The 21299-nt window shown below is 28.9% G+C and overlaps 6 protein-coding genes across 6 annotated transcripts; 3 read left to right on the top strand and 3 right to left on the bottom strand.

Moving 5' to 3' along the window:
- Positions 1–173: 173 nt before the first annotated feature.
- LOC143150757 (uncharacterized) lies at positions 174–1288 on the bottom strand. The gene is made up of 3 exons (XM_076319235.1): positions 1054–1288; positions 738–890; positions 174–657 (listed from the first exon to the last, which is right to left on the bottom strand). The coding sequence occupies exons 1-3, from the start codon at positions 1131–1133 to the stop codon at positions 423–425; spliced, it is 468 nt and encodes a 155-aa protein (XP_076175350.1). The 5' UTR covers positions 1134–1288; the 3' UTR covers positions 174–422.
- A 270-nt stretch (positions 1289–1558) lies between these two features.
- Positions 1559–2701, top strand: LOC143150687 (uncharacterized). The gene is made up of 4 exons (XM_076319135.1): positions 1559–1720; positions 1895–2238; positions 2352–2535; positions 2606–2701. The coding sequence occupies exons 1-4, from the start codon at positions 1559–1561 to the stop codon at positions 2699–2701; spliced, it is 786 nt and encodes a 261-aa protein (XP_076175250.1).
- Positions 2702–5378: 2677 nt separating this feature from the next.
- Positions 5379–8049, bottom strand: LOC143150476 (leucine-rich repeat protein soc-2 homolog). The gene has a single exon (XM_076318759.1). It carries the CDS (start codon positions 7794–7796, stop codon positions 5964–5966), a length of 1833 nt encoding a protein of 610 aa, XP_076174874.1. The 5' UTR covers positions 7797–8049; the 3' UTR covers positions 5379–5963.
- Positions 7854–12481, top strand: LOC143150475 (protein zwilch homolog). The gene is made up of 12 exons (XM_076318758.1): positions 7854–8515; positions 8594–8651; positions 8721–8853; positions 8926–9160; positions 9226–9390; positions 9451–9624; positions 9703–9904; positions 10005–10084; positions 10179–10417; positions 10507–10737; positions 10798–10910; positions 10994–12481. The coding sequence occupies exons 1-12, from the start codon at positions 8384–8386 to the stop codon at positions 11062–11064; spliced, it is 1833 nt and encodes a 610-aa protein (XP_076174873.1). The 5' UTR covers positions 7854–8383; the 3' UTR covers positions 11065–12481.
- On the bottom strand, positions 11184–15505 carry Ceng1a (Centaurin gamma 1A). The gene is made up of 13 exons (XM_076318757.1): positions 14941–15505; positions 14599–14831; positions 14355–14496; positions 14146–14277; positions 13822–13979; positions 13612–13754; positions 13339–13537; positions 13154–13256; positions 12846–13073; positions 12649–12766; positions 12265–12477; positions 12028–12172; positions 11184–11942 (listed from the first exon to the last, which is right to left on the bottom strand). Exons 1-13 carry the CDS (start codon positions 15104–15106, stop codon positions 11766–11768), a joined length of 2157 nt encoding a protein of 718 aa, XP_076174872.1. The 5' UTR covers positions 15107–15505; the 3' UTR covers positions 11184–11765.
- Positions 15506–15814: 309 nt separating this feature from the next.
- Nompb (intraflagellar transport protein 88-like protein nompB) lies at positions 15815–20312 on the top strand. The gene is made up of 15 exons (XM_076318763.1): positions 15815–16130; positions 16214–16264; positions 16343–16518; positions 16607–16802; positions 16877–17094; positions 17197–17428; positions 17712–17869; positions 17954–18140; positions 18237–18423; positions 18481–18628; positions 18704–18815; positions 18890–18958; positions 19025–19316; positions 19394–19588; positions 19945–20312. The coding sequence occupies exons 1-15, from the start codon at positions 15996–15998 to the stop codon at positions 20058–20060; spliced, it is 2472 nt and encodes an 823-aa protein (XP_076174878.1). The 5' UTR covers positions 15815–15995; the 3' UTR covers positions 20061–20312.
- The last annotated feature ends 987 nt before the right edge of the window (positions 20313–21299 follow it).

Below are 21299 nucleotides of genomic sequence, written 5' to 3'. Positions count from 1 at the left end.
TTTTATAATAAATGATTCTGATTTTATATTAAATAGTTCTTATTTTATGAATTAATGTTTAGATCATTCGATTACGAGTAATTAATCAATTTTTGAAGGTATTGGTATTACCATAATATGAATAATAAAATTCAAATACAAGACACATTATACAAATTATTATTTGCAATCTATATTACACATAAGTATCTTAACTATCTTAATTTTGTACAATGTAGCTATTATACACGTATTTATAGTAAAAGGACTGATAAGTATCTCATACATATTTATAAAATTAAGGTGTTTACCATAAGTTTTTGTTTCTTATCTAAAATTGCTCTGATTCAATATCTTTATGAAAGTAGAAAATTATTAGTTTACAAAATAAAGAAAGAATATATAGTGTAGTCAGAATGTATTGTTTAAATATGGCATATGTATTATTTACTATTAGAGCTACTACTACTGCTATTACTAGTATTGCTACTGCCACTACTACTACTTGAAACACTGTCACTAGAGTCCGATTCACTATCTGAAGATGAGCTACTGCTGCTGCTACCATTACTGCTACTAGAACTGCTGCTTTCAGCACTAGAATCACTGGAACTGCTAGAATCTTTCTTCATTTTTTTCTTTTGACGGCTCTTTTTGATTTCTTTCTTTTGCTCTTCACTGTAAGAGTTTATGCTCATTTCTATTATGATAAATTGGGGGCTAGAGTTTATATAATTAATTGTTTATTACAAACTTACACAGTAGAATCTTCTTGGTTTTTTAAAGCTTTCTTCAGTTGTGATGTACGCGAACATCTGTGTAAATATTTTCTTTTTCCTTTACATTCATAACTCCAATGTCCCATTTCAAGACATTTCTGACATCGCATTCCTTGCGGATATGGATTATTGCTGAAAAGATTATAATTCAAAATAGTTTAAATGTGAGTAATCATTGTACACTGTAATGTATTTATTATTCTTTACTTGTGAATGTTCTCAACAAAATTGTAAACTATTAATATAATCAGTATACGTGTAAATTACGAAAAACGTTTTTCAATTTTATACTAACTTTTTTTTTAAAACTTTCAAGCCGTTTGAGTTCATCTTGTATTTGTAATCATTCTTTGGAACTTTATGTCGTATATCCATCGACGACTTATATTTGAAGACGAATCAACTTTTAGACAAAGTTTGTTTACATGCAAAAAGAGGTTACTTTTCAACACTACTAAGCTCGATGCGCCATGCATAAACGCAATTGCTTTTAAAAGTATTTGGTAGGGCATTTAAATGTTTCAACAGAAGTCACCAATCAGGTACCATATATGCTGTACACAAAATTGAAAGAAAAAATACAAATTTTGTTTAATTTAAATATACATTAAAATGATTTTTTCTAATTGTGATACAAATCAAAATAATTAAGTATTTACATTTACTATTGTATGAAAAAATGTACATTTTTAAGTAGAAATTATATTCTACATATGCAATAAAAAAAACTATCTTTCCAGTCAAAAGAAAAAATATTTTGACAATTATTATGTGTACATCTTGAAGGTATTAGAAATATTATGACTTCCTTAGATCGCGAGGAAAGTCGATTGTGTGATTTACATTTAACAGAGTATGTTAGTAAAAGTATGGAATTAAAAGTTATTACAAATATTTTGAACGTAAGCTATGATATACTTCAGCAAAAAAAAATAACGTTAAAAGACAAATATAAAAAATTGGTAAATTATTAAAAATTGAAAACTATGATTCTTTTACATATTTACGTATAAAAATATTATCATTTTTACGAATTTAGAAATATTATCATAATCATAAGATTATGATTAAAAATATGCAAAACATACAATATATGAATAGTATAAGTTTTGAAAATTTATACTTCACATTTACAGAATAGTGTAAATTATAACGTTTGGACTATAGAAGATCAATTTTGTAACGAAATTTGGAATTTTTCTTTAGAACATAATTTTAATGTTTTTTTCAATCATTATCCTAATATTACGGAAGTAGTTAATTCGCATAATTGTAAATACCATATTGGAATACATAATTATGTAGAAAATATTGATGTACATAAGGCAAATATACTTACACAATTAAAAAATGAAATTGATATTGTCAATAATGAGATAACAGTCATTCGTAAGAAGGATATTAAACGGGACATACAAAATGCAACATTTATTTTAGATAATTTAAGATTATTCTCAGAAGAAATATTAAATCTCATAAGGTATTATTATTAAATACTTAAAAAAAAACGAACATTTTCAATTCTCTTAGCAAATAATGTTTCTATCACCTTTAATAAAAATAATTATTTATATTATTGTGAATAAATTTTAGATCAATAAATACTTCAGAAAATTCTCAAAATATTTGTAATATACCTACATATCAACAGTCAAGACGAGCAACTGAAGGATTTATAAGTGCTAATAAATTAATTAAAAAATCTAATATTCATTCTACTGTATTGATTGAAGAAGAAGTTAAAGCTGCTTCAATGACAATTGCAAATTCTAAAAAAGTATACAATATTTTTAAAACGAATTTGATCGAAAGTATAAGTATTATATTGTGTATGTTTTAAATTTCAGTTTGGTAATGTAAATGGTAATATAAAGTTTGGTAAATTTATAATGAAAAAGCAAAGTTTTGTTTCTTTGAAATTTGAACAAAATCTAAGACATTAAGAAGAAGAAAAAATTGGTAAATGTAATTCATTCCTTTATGTACGAAGGTGTAATATTACCATGTAATTATGTTTTGTATGATAAGATATTTTGTAAGTTTACTTTAATATTAAATTGTAACAAAGAATAAATTTTGAAGTCAAAAAATGTTTACAGCATATTTATATATTTAGAAATATACAGCATCCTATAGAATTAGTCATATACATTGAATTACATTAATATTATGATTCTGAAATTATATATATAATATCGCACTCAATAGACTATTCAACAAGATTATAATTTGAGAATAGCTATTCCTTTTTAATCTTCATATAAATGTAATCATCTTCCAAACATGCTATAACATGTCACTTATGTATTTTAAAACTGTTGTACAGTTTATCACAACAATTTGCATTGTAGCATTCCTTTTGGCAACTCTTGCGTATATTCTGAAACTTATTTAATACCTTAAAACATATTAAACATACGTATATATATATTGTTGATAAAAGAAATGAAATGATACCTTAGTTGCAACATTTTGTACATGTTTTTAATAATAAAGATAAATGTTGCATGAAATTTTATAAATTATATATATCTGGTTACCATTACACATTATACATATAACATAGAAATAGGAAACACAAAAACAAACATATTTACATAAATTCTAAAAATTGACATTGATCATTTAAATTTTAAATAATTTTAGACATAGTGTCCCACCAGAAACAGAACATCTAATTATGTTTCTTATTTTTGATGATGTAGAAAAATGTTCTAAACATAATTTGTATGATTCCGTAGAATAAACACAGTGCAATAAAATATTTTTTCCAGATATTTCTGTTTCTAATAGGATACCTTATACAATCGCAGAAAACTTATATTTTGATTTTTACGTAAAACTTATTACATAACTAAAAAAAAATTACAATGCCAAGTCAGGTGAAATTTTATTTGTGTAACATTATTATCAATCTTTATTATTTTATGGACAAATTGTAGAAGTGTGAAAGACAAAGTTTAATATGAATACATTGTATGATATTATGATTGTTGAAAAATAACTACTATAGAAAAACTGCAAATAGACAAGTAACAAATTATACATTTACATACATCAGTGAATAATTATAGAATAGATATTGTTTCTCTTAATTATAATTAAGAGCTTGCTAAGTTCCATTTTGTGTTTTAAAATTTTAACATACTTTCAATAGTAATGATTTTGCATCTTTTATTATAACATGTAACAGCTTGAAAGAAATTGAAATAGAATCCATAAATACTAGTGCAATTAAATTATTCACAAATATTAAAATGTTTTAATATTACTAATCTGTGTTGACTGTAATAAATACATATAGTGCGTACAATACATAGAAATAGCACTAATTAAAAGATAAAGGATGTTTGTAACTTGTAAAATTTACTAAACAGTGATATATCATTTAGTATTATAATTAATGTAAGTAAAATAGGGCTAACTCATAAAATTCTTATTGCACAGCCATTGAATAATAAACAAATTATGAAACAAATATTTACTATTGTGATACTATCTTGTAAATGAAAAAAGTAGTGTATCATCATTGTTTGTAAAGTTATACATGTGTAAGATTATATAATATGTTTAAAAAATCAATATGTCCTTGGCTATAAATAAAATTCAGTCGATCAAGTAATATAATCATGAATCCAATACAAAACTTGTACACATATACATGAAGCTATGCATGATTGACCATAAAAAATAACTTCTGACATATAAACACTTGTAAGCTATATTATAATTATTTATAATTCATATTGGCACTATTTACTTGTGCACAGAGAATACAAAAATTTATTTATAATAAAAAATATCCTTTTAATTACACCAGAAACTATCATTTATGGAACTTAGCAAAAAATAATCATGTAATAATATGATGCTAATACTAGATAATTGTATGCTTATATTTGGCAGCTCTTTCATCTGATGTGAGCACATTAATGATTTAATTTAAAATTTGTATTGCACTAATTGTTAGAATTATAATTTACTAATTAATTAAAAGAACGCAAAAAATGTACCATTTAATTTTCACTGCTATGTAGAAGCATACATTTAGATGTACATTGATTATTGCAATTTATGTAACAGATGCAAAAGTAAAAATTATTAATAAAACATAGTGCTATTATCATATATGTATTTCTCACGATATATGTTTTTTTTTTAATCATTTTTAGAGTGCTTAAATATAAAATTGTTTACACTTAGTCTTAGAAATAAAAAAATAATATGTCATTCATTACAGTTTGCTAAATTATATAAGTAGATATCTTTTCATATCTTGGAAGAGTGGCTTTTTAAAAACCTTTTATAATTGAAACTCCTGTTATAACTGATAATATGACATGTTATAAAGTAACTAACAACACACAAGCTTTATACTATAATACAGTACAAACTTATCATTATATGTAGTTTTCATTTTGTCAGCAAAGTATTTTATTTATATGGCAATGAATAGCAATAACTAAAATGTGAATTCATTGATGCCGATTCTTAATTTTATGTTTCATTTAATTGAATAATCTTTTCTCACTCCTTCACACTTAATAGATTTTTCAAAATAATAATTATATATCTAAGGATAGTATTCTCAGGTATCTGTGTATAATAAAACTGTAAACTCAATGAATCTGTTATGGCATTGTTAAATGCTAAGTAATAATTTCTGAAATTACAAGATAATTATAGTGCATACTGTAACATAAAATAATAACAAAGCACATTACATGCAAATTAAAATATATTACATTAATTATTATATTTTATTATATTACTAAATAATATACATACAAAAAAACAAAACAGATGGATGAAATGTCATAAACTATATATATTTTATATTAATAAAATGTCAGTATAATTTATGTTATTACTGTATCTAAAATATCTTATTATGATTCCATTCTTTTGTAGTTTATTCATTGTGCACATTTCCAATTCAGCACCAATTTCACAGTATATCTATACATATGTTTCTTCTTTTATATTGAAAACGTATCGCAGACATATGTTATTCATTTTATGAGAATACAAATATATGCACATTTTCATATATTATATATTGATAATATTCATATAATTTTTATTGATGTGAGATCATTATGATGAGAATTTAAGTTAATAAATATTTGTATCAAATATTGTTTCTGTATCACTCATATTAAGAATCGACATCTAAGTCATACAAGAGACAACTTTCTAATTTTGTTACATGGATCGATAGGGTCCTTGCATTTTTAAAAATTGAATCACTAAGGAAGGACCTCCTGCAACAATTTCTGGTGGGATTTGAGAAAGTGGGCAATTATCAATTGACATAATACTGAGATTTGTGCACAGAGCTAATTCAAATGGTAAATTGTGTAAGTTTGCATTATCATTTACATATAGAGACTCTAAATTTTCTAATGTGCCTATCTCTTCAGGTAAATAATTTAGATTATTTTCTCCTACACTTAAATATGTCAAATTTATTAAATGACCAATTGCTCTTGGCAAAGAAGTTACCTGATTAGATTGCAAAATTAACTTCTGCAAATCTCGTAAAAAACCAATTTCATTAGGTAAAGTCTCAATTTTATTTTCTTCAAGATCTAAAACTCTAAGTTTACGTAAATTTGCTATGCTGGCAGGAATGCGTTTTAACAAATTATTAGAAAGTATTAAAATTTCTAAACTTTGAAGGCATTGAATATCATCTGGAATTTTTGTAAGTTGATTTGTACCCAAATTTAATTCAACCATATTGATCCATGTACCAATATCCAAAGGTAAAGCAGTCAATTGATTTTCCTTCATATTTAATTTTCTTAGATTTTTTGCTCTAGAGAATATACCATATGGTATTTTATCAATTTTATTATGTTCAAGATTTATAGAATGAACATTTGTGAACTGAGCTGGTCCCCCTGATGGATATGCAGTAAACGCATTCCTAGACAATGTGATTGTTGTCAAGCCAGAGAGACTCGCAAGCAGTCCATCTGGCAATTGAGATACTTGATTTCCTTCAACGCTGAATTCATCCATTAATTTACAATTTGCCAATGATTTTGGAATACTGGTTAACCTATTGTATCTAAGTCCTAATCTCGTTAATGAGACTAAATTTCCAATTGTATCTGGAATATCCAAAAGCTCATTGTGTTGTAAGTCAAGTGTAGATAATTGAATGCAATTTCCAATTTCTTCAGGTAAATGCTCTAGATGATTGTGAGACACATCAAATGTTATCAAATTAACCAACTTGCCGATACCAGCTGGAAGTTCCTTGATCTTGTTCTCTCTTAAACTTAACATGGTTAGATTTGTTAAGTTTCGTATATTGTCGCTCACATATCTAACACGATTGAAGCGTAAGAATAAAGTTGTAAGACTCGTTAATTTATAAACAACATCAGGTATTTCACTCAGCTTGTTATGCCTCAGGTCAAGTACCCTTAATGATTTCAGATTTTCTAATGTATTTGGTAAACTGGTAAGGGAATTTTCGCTCAAAGCCAATGTTTCCAAATTTGCGAGACAGCCTATTTCTGGTGGTAATGTTACGAGTTTGTTACCATACAAATAAAACTCGACTAAATGCGTCAAGTCTCGTACGGTACTGGGCAGATTAGTGATACTGGATTTACTTAAATCCAGCCGCTTCACACATTCCTCTCTACATCTCGTAAATTCCTTAGAAACGTCTAAATCAGCTTGTATCGGTTTGCCTTTCTTCGTAGTTGGTTTTGGCTTATTTGATTCGGGATGCTTGACAGTTACTGTTTTCTTGGTGTCGGGGCCCGCTATGGACGCGGAGGATAATTTTTTCTCTTTTGTCTGTTCTTTATTATCCCGCAAGACATCTACGTCCTCAGGCATATCGCCGGCTGTACAGGTGGTTAAACCACAGCCTTCCAGATATTCAGGAATATCCTGTTCCTTCATGTAAAAGGTCGGAAGACTGTCTTCGAGGTCTTCACGGTCCTTCTTCACCTCGGACAAACACACTGTTGAAATGTTACCCACACCTGTCCAGTATTTGCTCGACTTTTTCATAACCTAATCACTATCGTAACTACGATTAATTTGCGTATATGTCGCGTACTTCTACGACATCATACACTTTTTACCAGGTTTCGTACTTCACAAGTATTGACATATCGATGTCATCTACTGCACGTAGCGCAAACGCGAAACGGCTGATAGAGGATTCGGTGAACAAGAAGTACTCGGTATCGTTCTGAAAATCAACCAAATGTCGTCTTTCGATATATGATGCACATAAAAATGCGCATTTATTAGATTTCACTTTCCAATATATTCATGTTTATGTTTATTTTTGTATATCACATAATAAGAAATTTATATTTCTTTATGAGCTTCAATAAATAAAAATGAAAATATTTTAAACGTTCCATAACACAAGAGAGCTATACATGGAAAGATAGCTTAAATGGTAGCGAATTATAATGTATTTTTGAACGAGGTCTTTCAAGAAGCGTTTTAAATTTTAACTTGAATTTTTTCCAAGAGCCGTGTACAGTAAGATAAGAAAACAATCACTAATCGATTATAAGAAAATATTATTGTAACATAATATTATACGTTTTTAAACCGCCCGAAAATATAAACAAATACTAAAAATGAAGTATGAACTCGAGACGTTGCGAAAAGTTTTAAATTCGTCCATAAAAATAAATGAACTTTATTTGTCATACGTTGCTCGACTTTTTCCTGAATACAAGGATTCACCATGTATTATTTTATATAAACAAGTATGTCTAGTATAATGAATTGCATTTTTTATTTCAATCATTCTTATTAAATGTATATTTTTCATTCTTTACTTTTAGCAATGTACAAAATCTTTGAGTAATGAATCAGAATGCATTGATGATGATCAAACAAAGAGTAAGTATAAAAAGTAACATTTAAGGCTGCTTATTTAGATGATATAAATTACTTGAATAAATATTTCAGAATTTGATATTACTGGATCACCTTTAAAGTACTCATTTAATGAAGTTGATTTTGAGGATAGTATTATTGTGGTAAAACGAAGTTGGACCAAAACAGAAGAAAATTATCTACCATTAAGCAGAACAGAAGCATGGTAAAGTCATAGCAATTATACTAAAATCTATTTGCCATAAAATTATGCACCCACAATGTGATTTTATTTCAGTAATGCATTGAATTTGTGTATTGAATGTATAACAGATTCCTTTCCTCCAATATTTGCACTTTGTGATGGTAAAGATAATAAAAAATGTAGATTATTAGGTACAAATATTCAAGGAGAATGGTTTACAACAATTGAAGTTTGTTCGACTGGCACTGAAACTCCTGATACAATTAAAAAGTCTTCTTCTGGAATTCTTCAACAACACTCAAAGTTTTCACATGTACAGGAACACAATGTGGGTATCATACTTCTTTGACGATTATGTATAAATTCATAATATTATTTTTGTTATGTATTTAGATTAATGTATCTGCATTTAATACTTTTGATTTATTTGGAACAAAAGATGAAATGATTAATTGGGATGAAAATGCAAAAAGCAATTTTATAGGGTATCTAAGCATAGAAGTAGATACTTGTAGTTTGTCATTATATCCACCCACAAGAGCATCAAAGAATAACTTGGTGAGAATAATTTTCTATAATTACAATAAATTGCATATGTAAATTCTATATTTTTTTTAGGTTGCTCAAATTGTTACAGGATCAAGCAACAGTCCTTTGAAAGAATTGTGGAAACAATTATTGATGTTAAATCAGTATTTGAACATAATAGAAGGATATAAAGAAAACACAAGTTTTCATTATACTCCACCAACTTTAAAATTTCCAGATGATTTTATAAATCCGTATAAAGAGGTATTTTAAAATTCTAATTTTTTTACTACTTACAAAGTATTTAAAATTCCAATAATATTATTTTATTATTTGAAATAGGAATATAATAGAATAATAAAAAAATTAAATCTTCTGCTAAATGGAGATTATAATTTAAAAAATCCTAATACTAATGAAAGTTATGGAATGAATTTTGTAGATGAATGTTCAGAAAACAATGTAAAAATTGAACAATATATACAAAATCTTCCATTTAGATATAATTTAGATCTTACAGATTATTTATGGGAATTGCTCATCAGTGAGTGTACCTTATGCAATAAACACAAATATACATGTATATTTATTTATATGTAAAATGATATATATGTGTATATATATATATATATATATACTTACAGAGAATACAAATTATTTCGAAATGACAAAGTGTATTCATACAATATTGGAAGAAATTATAACAAATGAGAGTTTCACACAGGTATAATATAAATTTTTAAGAAAAATAATTTCACTACTTTATATCAAACATAATAAAAGAAGCTATTTTTAATTATGCAACTAATACGTGCTAGATAAATTTGACAAATTCAACAAGATTCGCCAAAGTTATCTCCAATCTACATCAGCAAAATATAATTACACATTTACTGTCAGGTAGTTTACCATTAGAATATGTCGTAGATATGGGCTTTGAAAAATTATGTAGAGACTATATGTATATTTTAATAAATGCAAGAGTTGGTGATCTGCATGATATACAACAAAAAATAGTAAATGTCTCATGTGATGAATTTACAGTTGATACCTATAGGTGTGTATAACAAAGTTGTATTATGATCTTTAATTATGCGATTTTTTATTATACATAACATACATATAACCTTTTTTAAATATTTTTAGGAAAAGATTAATGCGTATGGCACAAATTCATGTTTGTTTGGAATTTATGTTACTTTTACAAGATAATTTAAAATGTCCAACTGATGATCTAAAATCTTTATTTTTGTATGCTTTCAAACAATATGTTTGTGAAGAATCTCCTATACAAAATTATCATAATCTGCATAAAAACATGATTTACAGTTTAAATTCTCGTCTTCCCGTTTCAATAATTAATAATTTAAATAAAGAGTAAGTTTAAAAATTTTAATTAAAGTTTTGTATCTTAGAATGACTATACATTGTTTACAGGATTCCAACTACACGGAGAATCTCACTTTCTTCCCAATCCAAGTTGTCAAAATTGACAACTATTAAATACTATAGTCAATTACCTATATTTCCAACAAGTATATATCCTTTAGGTAAGAATTGTGCCTTAGTAGTATAACACATGAAACGAAATTTTATGTGTATTTAACATCAAATTTTTATGTAATATTTCTAGATGATTCAAATATAATAGGTGAAGAATATTATGTCACAAGTGCTATTTGTTCATCTCATAAATTCAAATGAAATATCGATTTTATATAAAAATGTTAATAAAAGAAGAAGGCACAAAAAGATAAAGATATAGATAAGCAAATTTAAAACTATAATCCTTTTTGGGAGACATCTAAAAGAAAAGAAATATATTGCGAGGTAATCATATGTTTAATTCATAATTAATAAAATAAAAATTATAAAAGCATTCTTCAAATACATTAAATGTATTTTGTGTATAAATATAACTAGATTTATGAGTGTTTGTACTCTCAGTCATTGATAATGTACACTCCAATTTGCTATTAGACATTACTTTCACTGACCTAAACCTCGTTAAATATATACACACGTGTGTGTGTGTGTGTGTATGTGTGTGTGTAATAATAATATATAATAATATATATGAATTATATCTTTAATTCAAGCTACTTTTCAATGTACAAATATATATGCAAAGTATGTTATATTTATTAAAATATGTGATTAAATTTCTTATGAAATTTGTAGTCAACATTTAAAAGGAGACAAACTGTTATACACAATGTAAATCTTTTTTAACACATTACAGAGTGCTATTTTATAGAAATAGACCGTTTTGTGTTTCAAATTCATTTAACATACTTTGGTTGCTTTTCTGAGTATCAGTACCGTTAATGATAAAAGATATATCAACTCTAAGCCATTAATTAAAGCATGGCTTTGCATGCAATAAGTACATAACGTAAACAGTTTTAATACTGAGACGTTTCTACGTCATCTACCCCAGTAACACTAGCTTGTTCAAGTACTTCGAGAAGTTTCTGCATTTCCATAGAATCCGATGAATTGTCAAGCGTTCTTTCAAGCGCTCGTACGTACGACATACACGTACGTCCTTCATGGTCTAAGTTGTATGGATTTGCTTTATGCTGTAATGGTTTAATAATGTACAAGTATATCATACTTTTTTACATCATTTGTATACTATAATTTGGAATAAAAAGAAACACACACCCATATTAAAAGTTGTGCCATAGCTAAGTTTCCTGTGGCACAAGCCAAATGGAGAGGTGTCCTTAAATCTTCCATACTGACAGACATATTAATATCGTCATAACTACATCTGGCCAAGCACAATGTAAATGCTCTCATATCGCCCCTACATCACATAGCACGCAAAAGAAAATATATTATCTAACAGTTATCTATAACAATGCAACTATAGCTAACTTGCAATTTGAGAATATTTACCGGCAAACTGAATCAATAAGCAATTTTCCTAAAGAAATGTTTGGGTTAATTGGTGGTAAAAAGATTTTGTCTTCATATTTCCATCTGATCCATTGTTCCTTTTCTTCTCTAGGAGAATCTGAATTCGGTTTCTGTTTTCCATTTAAACAATATTCCCAAACACTATTTGCTATGTCATTACCAAGAGCTAACATTACACTTAATTGACCTGCGCTAAAGTTAATGTCACGTCTATTTTATGCCATAGAACAATGCATGCATAACTAAAAATATATTCATTTGAATTTATATAATTATATCCTCAAAATCGAATTATTTACTGGTAACGTTATCATTTGAACTAGAAAATTATTCTTTCAAAACAAGTAGTTACATCGCACTTACGACCAATCGTCTAAATCCAATGATCTAACTTTCGATATGTGTGAACCTAAATTTCTGTGTATTCCTGAGCACTCAATACACATTAATACACCTAAATTTAGACTAGCCCAATCTGGATCTAAAATATAATTGAAAGTATAAAATGTATGGAATGTAATATAAAAATATTTGAAACAAGTAGTACAGAAGTGACTTACTGGGTGCTCCACAATCTACACACGCGTCATTTCCTGATACTTTATTTTTTATACAATGCATTTTAAAAGCATCAGTTTCATTTTTTTTATCACCATCACTATTTTGCAAACTTGATAAAATTTGTTGTTCTATAGCAGAAATCCAATTGTCTCGATCTTCAGCATTATTTGCTTCAAAATGCCAAGTCTTATTTTCTAATGAAATTATAGAAAACTCGAAACTATCCTCTGCAAATTGAGATATATTTAAAATGTAGTTAATGCAATCGAGACCAATGAAATGGACATTTAAATAATTTCTTGTGCACCTTGAGCATTGGATGATTTAGAACCTTTAGGTGTTTTTCCAGGCACTTTCACAGTCACATATTGTAGTAATATTTCTTTCCCATTTGCATCGTTCATATAGTCCTAAATAAATAAATAAATAAATAAATATATATATGTATAATATTATAAATATTATAAAAATATTTAATCACGTATTAATTACATGTAAACTGGAATGGTAAGTTAAACGACCATCTTCTAACAATGTAACATATTTTTTTTTCCATTCTTTTAAAGATTTACTACTGCGTTTAAATAAGTATCCTTGTTTCACAGGTATTTCTCTTCCCACACCCATTTCGCCCATATTGTATTTTTCTTTTTTTGATGGGGTAAAAATATTAGATTTTCTCCTAAACTTTCTGTAGTTTAAATATATAATGAGTTAATGTTTTACCTGATTTGATAATAAAATAGTATATTGTAACAACTAAACCTGATAGTAGTTGGAGTTAAAATTGAGGATCTAAGATCTCCATGCTGATTTTGTACATTATGAAAATTATCACTTATTGTTCCAGAATCATTTTGAGTTGAACTACTATGAAGAGATCGGGAATCTTCATCTTTATCAGATGTCTGCAAAGAGAATGATTTATTAGATAAACACTTTACCTTAATATAATTGAGCAAGTCAATAACTCACATTCAGTTTTGATGAATTTGTTGCTTCCATGTCTTTGGCAAGGAGCTGTACATTCTTTGTAATCATTGGAACAGAATACTTTGTTTCATTATCTGTTGCTTGTTGTCCATTACATCGATAATGCTTTGCAGATATATGTTGTATAATTTTTTGACACACTATAATATGTAGAATATTTCCAGAATAATCATTAAAGTCATTGGAAAAAACAGTAATAGTATAAGAAAAGATGTAACAAATATGTATAATATTTACATTCAGACTCTATTATAAGAGTTTGAAAAATTAAATGTATTAAAAATGCATAAAATCTAGAATATTTACCATCTTGAAATACTCTTTCAACATTTAAACCATAAATAGCACAAGTTTCATAATAAGGACACCTTAGATCGCATGCCAATTTTCGTGGTCTAACATCTTTTATAACTCGGGGATTAGAATCATTAATTGAATCTACACAATGTGAAAAAGTAAAGAAATTATACATTAAGAAATGTCTTATAAACATGAAAAGAATGCACATATTTTACCTTGTACTCCTACAAGTATTTTTGGTACTTCTGACATATCTCGAAATGAACACATTCTATTATAGAAACTGCAAACTATCGAGAAACTTTCTTCACTCTCTAAACTAAACACGAGTAATAAAGCATCTATCCAAGCAGAGAACTGAAATGATTGATATTTGTGTTAAATGTCAAAACAAAATATGTTATCAAATAATATATATATATGCATTAATTGTATAATGTAGTATATCTTTCTGTGTACTTGTGATTCTGGTACTCCACCCTCGTCTCTAATTAGCAAAAGGTAACTTTGATCATTGATAAAAACTTCCTTTTTAAAGCGACCACCTTCTGGAGATTCTTCATGCATAAATGAACCAGTCAGATATCTATGAACTAAAGCAGATTTTCCTGAGTCAGATGAACCAATGATACCTAAATGTAATTCTGGAACGTCTCTAGCCAATGTCCATTCATGACTATTAACGAAGGAATCTATAATATAGAATTATTTACACTTATTTTAACACAAAGAAAGGAAAAGTAAAGAAAATAAAAAAATATTTAAATACATTTAATCATTTTTTTTTATTACATATTATACCTTCAATTGCAACAACATGTTCACGAATCTGTTTTGCAACGTGTGTATCAGATATGAGATCTATCAAGTCATAAATAGCATATATGGATGGATGAACACTTTCAAAACGTTGTATTTCTTGTCTAATTGCAAGGGAATGATCGTGTCCACTCTGCTCCGTTGTCATTTTTTTAAAATCACTTTAAATAACTTTACGAGATCACATTACAGATGCAGCTTTGAACTGCATTTTGCGGGTGTAGTCAACAATTAAAAGTGTTTTCACATAATTTCATGTACCGAAATTCATGGGTTATCACGTAACACATGTCAAATTCGAATATTTATCAACATTATTGACTTAGTAAAATAGGTTATCTGACACTGCTGCTGCATAAAATAACCCCGCCTTCTGGGAAACAACAAAAATTAGTATCTCTTATTAAACTGCAAATGGAAAGTTATTGAAATAACTATTTCTTGATCAGTTATTTAGTAGAAAAAAAAATTGCAATCAGAAAAGATACGTCGTCGAAATACGTTTTTTCTCTTTACGTAAAGCAACTGCGAAACTTTATGGTGTTATAGATCAGTCGCCTAAAAAGTATACGATGGCTTACATTGCCAACCAATAAACGTTAGATCCCGTTGTTGAATGCAACTAAATGCAATTTGTATTTCAATATATACTTTTCCTTATAAGTAACTTTATAGCTTTTAGTATTTAACAAAAATTAGTTTAATTAAAAGTAATACTTTTTTATTCAGTTGTAATAAAATCTGGTTTATAAGAATATAATAGTAACTATGAAAATCTATTGACGTTGCAAAAATAGATGTAACTAGAAAAATTTCGTTTACCACTAAAAATACAAATCAATTGGAAGATGAATATTTTAGCACTCGTTAGTGGTTTCTCGGGATAATTTTCATTTTGATCATATTATTCTACAGGTAAATGAAGATTGAGAGAAAAGTATTATTTATCGAATTCTTATAAGTATCGTAAAATTTATCGTTGTTCTGTTATTGTGCTTCGTTGAATTAAATAACAGCATTTTATAAAAATATTCACGATGACTGCTGCACAAATCAACGATGACATTTATGATGGATACAATGATTATCCATCAATATATAGTATCAAGGATTTTGAACAAGATGAATTTTTTCATGAAACTCTCAATACAAGTTATGGAAGAAGATCAATTGTAAGTGATAATAGATCCATTACTATTTTTACAAAAACTGTTTATCAATTTCAATAAAGAAATATTTTTTAACTGTACAATAGTTTACCCCAAAAGTGCCTGGTACTGCTATGCGATTAGGTACATCAAGCGGAGTAAGTCATATTATAAGATTATATATATTTGCATTTTACAATGTTGCTACAATATATAATTTTGTTTAATATTTTCAGTTTCATCGAACTGGTACTGGTATATCTGCACGTCCAACTACTAGTGGAGTTCGACCAATGACAGCAGTTAGAGGTGCTGGTTACACTAGTAGTAATCGTCAAACTTTTGATCCACTCAATTTGAGTAGTAATGTTAAAGGACCTGCACCATCTTTAGAAAGTGGGAAAGAAGACACGTATGATTGCATTAACAATTAATGCTGTTACCTTATTTGCATGCAGTAAAAATTTTAATATGTAATATCTTAATGATTTTTCAAAAAGGCCTGTGGAGAAGATAAAAGTAGCTGAAAGAAAAATAATGGAGTTAATAGAGAGTTCAGTAGAAGCAGCATATGAAAATAACATGAGAGTTGCTCTAGAAAGAGCAAGAGAAGCATCTTCAAGAGAACGAGCCCTTATTAGACTACAAGAGCAGGCTGGACTCAGTGACAATCACAATGTAGATTTAACATTTGCTGTAAGAATTGATATGTTTTTTATTATAATTGAAAAGAAAGTATTGAAAATATTTAATATTGTACAATTTTTCAGGTTATTTTTAATTTAGCAACTCAATATACCAATAATAATATGTTCACTGAAGCTATAGCTACATATCAAGCCATAACAAGAAATAGAATGTTTAGTAACAGTGCTAGACTTAAAGTGAACATGGGAAATATATATGTTAAAATGGGACAACTATCTCAAGCAATTAAAATGTATAGAATGGCATTTGATCAAGCACCAGCAGCTCATAAAGATTTAAGGTAATAAAGTAACAGTATATTGTTGAGACAAACTGTTGGTTCTTCATCATTGGATTTTTATCTTTTATTTATATTAACATTAACTCGCTAAATAATTCACAGAATAAAAATAATGCATAACATTGGAATGTTATTTGTACAAATGGGTCGTTTGGAAGAAGCAGCTAATAGTTTTGAATGGGTTATGAAAGAGAGAGCTGAATTTAAAGCAGGGTTGCATGCTGTTTTATGCCATTTTGCATTGTCTCATAGGGATAAAATGAAAAGAGCATTTTTAGAGTTATTAGAAGTTCAGCTTAACATAGATCAGGAGGACAGATATAACATAAGTACTGTGAGTTGGGCATGATTAAAAATGTCACTATGTAAAGTATTGCTTTGAGTATAGCCCAAACTCAGTAGCTACATAATTATTTTTTTTTATGCTTCAAATAATATAAATAAGCATATTATAACTGAAAAATTGTAATTTTATGCACAATCACTTCGGTATAGCAACTAAAAGCTGTTATTTTTTTAAATAATATACACAGAGCACAGTGCACACATAAATCATGAATTCTTAAAACAATACTGATCCTGTTCCTTTTTTAAAATCCAGTGTATGTATTTTGCAGGATGATGTTGATTCTAATATATTAAATGAAATTTTAAAGAATGATGATTTATCTAAGTTAGAGAAAGAATTGAAATTGGAAGCTGAAAAAACTATACTTTGTGCTGCAAAACTTATAGCACCTAATATCGAAGATACACTTACAGCCGGATTTGCTTGGTAAATTTATAGAATTACTTTATTATAAACTTAACAGATGAAATAAATGCTCACTTCTGTTAATTGTAATCATATTTTTTCAAGGTGCGTCGATACTATAAAATCTTCAGCTTATGGAGCACTAGCTACTGATTTAGAAATAAGCAAAGCCATGGTGTTTTTACACAACCGAGAAACTCAGCTAGCTATCGATACTTTGAAAATGTTTGAAAATCGAGAAAGTACAGCTAATAGTGCAGCTGCGACCATGCTTTCATTCATTTACTACCTTGTAAGTACTTGTACTCGTTTCTACTGATTATGAATTAAATTTATATTTTTAGTAATTATCAGTACTATGGTATCAAAATTTGTATTCAATCTTTAGCAAGGAGATTATGATCAAGCAGAAAGATGCGGAGAAATTGCTCGAAATACGGATACTTACAATGCAGCAGCTTATGTTAACTTATCTGCTTGTGCAATCAGAAAGGGTGAATTGCACATGGCTAGAGAACTTTTGCTCTGTGCATTGGACACGGATGCTAGTCAAGTCCAGGCACTTTATAATCTAGGTAATTTTTATTAACAGATATATAAAATCAGGATATTAATGAAATCTTACTTGATAGGATTAGTATATAAGAAACAAAATATGTATGAGGAAGCATTGGAATGCTTTTGGAAAGTTCGTAATATCGTTAGACACGATCCACAGACACTCTATCAAATTGGTAATTTATATCAACTTACGAATGATGTAGACCAAGCAGCAGAATGGTATTATGATTGCTTCTAATCTAAACTTTCATTTTAATTGATTTTATTATAAAAAATTATTTTGGAACATAATAGGTATAATCAATTGCTTGGTATAATACCATCTGATCCTGGAGTTCTGCAAAAAGTAGGAGAAATGTACGATGGTGCTGGAGATAAACAACAGGCTTATCAATTTTATAGCGATGTAAGCTATAGCTGCCTTATCATATGTGTATTTCGCTTCATTTTACAAGTATAATAAAATTTCTATTTATGCAGTCTTATAGATTTTTCCCTGCTAATTTTGAAGTAATTGATTGGCTTGGATCATATTTTGTGTCGATGCAGGTAAAGATTTTAACCCGTTTTTCGTATTGTATATATAATACAAGATTGCATTGTATTGTATTTAAGGTTGCTGAAAAGGCTTTAGTTTATTTCAAGAAAGCAGTAGAATTGGCTTCCGACGAGCCACGATGGCGATTACTTGTCGCCGCATGTTTGAGACGAACTGGCCAATTTCATAAAGCTCTTTTGGAGTATCAAGATATTCATGAGAAGTTTCCTGAAAATGTCGAATGTCTTAAATTCTTGGTTCGTTTATGTAGCGACCTTGGTTTGAAAGAGGCACAATTATATGCAACGGAATTAAAGCGTGCCGAAAAAGCAAGGGAATTAAAAGATAGACAAGGATCCGTAAGACCAGGTATAGAATATACGTGTTTTTAAGCGCATCACAATTCTATATTTATATAAAATTGCTGCATTTACGTTTCTTTATAGGATCAAGAATGAGTAATAGCGGAACATCATCGCGAACTGGTTCTGGAATGAGTGTATTATCAGATCACAGATCAAGTCCCACCTTCGGTAGAAAAGACAATCAAGGTTTGGGTAGTGCTGGTATCGTACGATCTACTCGAATTTCTACAAATGAAAATTACGCAGAAACGGTATCCGATACGAACGATCAAACGAGTACGTATTATTTAAAACCAAGTATACTGTACTTTGTATTCATGTTGTCTTTGCAACTACCGAACATTCGATAGACTTATTAAAGCTTCAGAATTGTGTAGCTTTATTTGAAATGAACATTAACGAGAATGATCTACAGATAATGGTTCAACTGCCCTAATGGATTGAACAGATGATAGATGGGTTTGGCTATTTTAAACAGTCTATTCTTGCTCTCTCTCTATACAGTAGTATTTCCCAAGCCCATAATTTATTTGAAATAGTTTAAAATTGTGCACAATGAAATAGTAGATAAGACAACATTGATCTCCAAACCATCAACTATAATAATGAACGTTGTAAAATATTTTATACAGGTACAGCATATGTAGATCCAATAGGTCCTCTACCTACCCGCCCTATGACATCCGCTGGAAAGAGGGATGATGATTTTGGCGATGAAGAACTCGGTGATGATCTTTTACCACAGTAAAACATAACAAATATGTTTATCATTTACCTTCTACTATTTCTACTGATATAATAGAAGTCACATCACGATCGATGTTTGTAAGAAATTGAGCAAAGAGTTGGTACACGTTTTAATTTTATAAATAATATTACCATATAAATCGGTAATATTTCACGTGCGGTATAATTTTTGCTCGTTTGCTCGTAACATCCGAAGTTATTAAAAAAAAGATAACCGTACATAAAAGCAACGAATATTAATTACGTTTGTAAATTATGTTTTATTGGTGTTTCTTATCCAGGTTTCAGTAAGTTTCCAAGCCTCGGTATAAATTATGAATTCCTTAATTATTATTTCGGAGTGCAAGATATGTAATTGTCTGCAGGATGGTGGCCGTACATTATGAAACCACGAGGGTCGGCTGATTGTAACGATCTAAATTTAAACACGCTGGCCAATTTAATCAAACTCCATTCAGCCTATGTAGTTTAGGAGACGGATGTTATTTTATTGCAGCTATATTCAAACTCTATTCAACGTGTACAATGCCAGCCCATAGGAGCATTTGCGACGCGTCTCTTCCGGCTCGTACATTTACTAAATTCACGATGAATAAACTGCTAATACATCAATTATAAATGTTCACGCATACTTGTAAAGACATTTTTCGATCCTCTTTCCGATCGATCTGCGTACAAAATTTGATCTTTCTTGAAAATTTACACACTTCGAGTGCCTTGTACATGTAAGACCGGAGAATAGGGAAAAAAGAAAAAATAACAAGGTTGGCTGTGCGCGTTTCTAAGATCCATTCACGTTTCTGGCCGGTCTTCGATAGACGGGGAGGGCATACCGATATGTGTAAAAATCGTGCATCCACACGCGATAGATGGAAGAGGGGGCACGTTGACGGACGTATGCGAAATCTCGTGCACATGTACCCTTGCGTGGTAGTGTGCACGGTCATGGCGGATACGTACGCGCGGTTTGCAATGCGCGACAAGCGCGCGTCCTCGCACGTAATACGCACCAATACGGTTTTGAATTTCTGAGCAGTGGGGAAAACGACGATCCGGAGGCACGACCGATCAGTTACTTCTCCGAGACCAAGTACATTTCACAGTATCTCACCTACGTGTTCGTACGTGTGCGTCCTCTGTCACGTACGTATTTCTTTCTTGAGAAACTTCGCAGTCATTGACCGGTAACTGGACCCAACATAGAAAGGATAGAAGCGGACCACAAGTTGGAGCCATCTTG

This window comes from Ptiloglossa arizonensis, chromosome 8, assembly GCF_051014685.1.
Source record: "Ptiloglossa arizonensis isolate GNS036 chromosome 8, iyPtiAriz1_principal, whole genome shotgun sequence".
NCBI lineage: Eukaryota > Metazoa > Arthropoda > Insecta > Hymenoptera > Colletidae > Ptiloglossa > Ptiloglossa arizonensis.
Note: the sequence above shows the minus strand (reverse complement) of the source record. Positions and strands in the feature narration are given on the sequence as shown.

Excerpts from the sequence above, each read along its gene's own strand:
- LOC143150687 (XM_076319135.1), top strand. The coding sequence starts at position 1,559 with ATGACTTCCTTAGATCGCGAGGAAAGTCGATTGTGTGATTTACATTTA. Across the intron at positions 1,721-1,894 it reads AAGACAAATATAAAAAATTG|AATAGTGTAAATTATAACGT; the intron begins GTAAATTATTAA and ends TCACATTTACAG. Across the intron at positions 2,536-2,605 it reads CAATTGCAAATTCTAAAAAA|TTTGGTAATGTAAATGGTAA; the intron begins GTATACAATATT and ends TTTAAATTTCAG.
- LOC143150475 (XM_076318758.1), top strand. The coding sequence starts at position 8,384 with ATGAAGTATGAACTCGAGACGTTGCGAAAAGTTTTAAATTCGTCCATA. Across the intron at positions 10,085-10,178 it reads CAAATGAGAGTTTCACACAG|ATAAATTTGACAAATTCAAC; the intron begins GTATAATATAAA and ends AATACGTGCTAG. Across the intron at positions 10,911-10,993 it reads AACAAGTATATATCCTTTAG|ATGATTCAAATATAATAGGT; the intron begins GTAAGAATTGTG and ends TAATATTTCTAG.
- LOC143150476 (XM_076318759.1), bottom strand. The coding sequence starts at position 7,796 with ATGAAAAAGTCGAGCAAATACTGGACAGGTGTGGGTAACATTTCAACA.
- LOC143150757 (XM_076319235.1), bottom strand. The coding sequence starts at position 1,133 with ATGGATATACGACATAAAGTTCCAAAGAATGATTACAAATACAAGATG. Across the intron at positions 891-1,053 it reads TTGAAAGTTTTAAAAAAAAA|CAATAATCCATATCCGCAAG; the intron begins GTTAGTATAAAA and ends TAATCTTTTCAG. Across the intron at positions 658-737 it reads AACCAAGAAGATTCTACTGT|TGAAGAGCAAAAGAAAGAAA; the intron begins GTAAGTTTGTAA and ends AAACTCTTACAG.
- Nompb (XM_076318763.1), top strand. The coding sequence starts at position 15,996 with ATGACTGCTGCACAAATCAACGATGACATTTATGATGGATACAATGAT. Across the intron at positions 16,803-16,876 it reads ATGTAGATTTAACATTTGCT|GTTATTTTTAATTTAGCAAC; the intron begins GTAAGAATTGAT and ends ACAATTTTTCAG. Across the intron at positions 17,429-17,711 it reads ACAGATATAACATAAGTACT|GATGATGTTGATTCTAATAT; the intron begins GTGAGTTGGGCA and ends TGTATTTTGCAG.
- Ceng1a (XM_076318757.1), bottom strand. The coding sequence starts at position 15,106 with ATGACAACGGAGCAGAGTGGACACGATCATTCCCTTGCAATTAGACAA. Across the intron at positions 14,832-14,940 it reads ACATGTTGTTGCAATTGAAG|ATTCCTTCGTTAATAGTCAT; the intron begins GTATAATATGTA and ends TCTATATTATAG. Across the intron at positions 12,173-12,264 it reads CTTATTGATTCAGTTTGCCG|GGGCGATATGAGAGCATTTA; the intron begins GTAAATATTCTC and ends TATGTGATGTAG.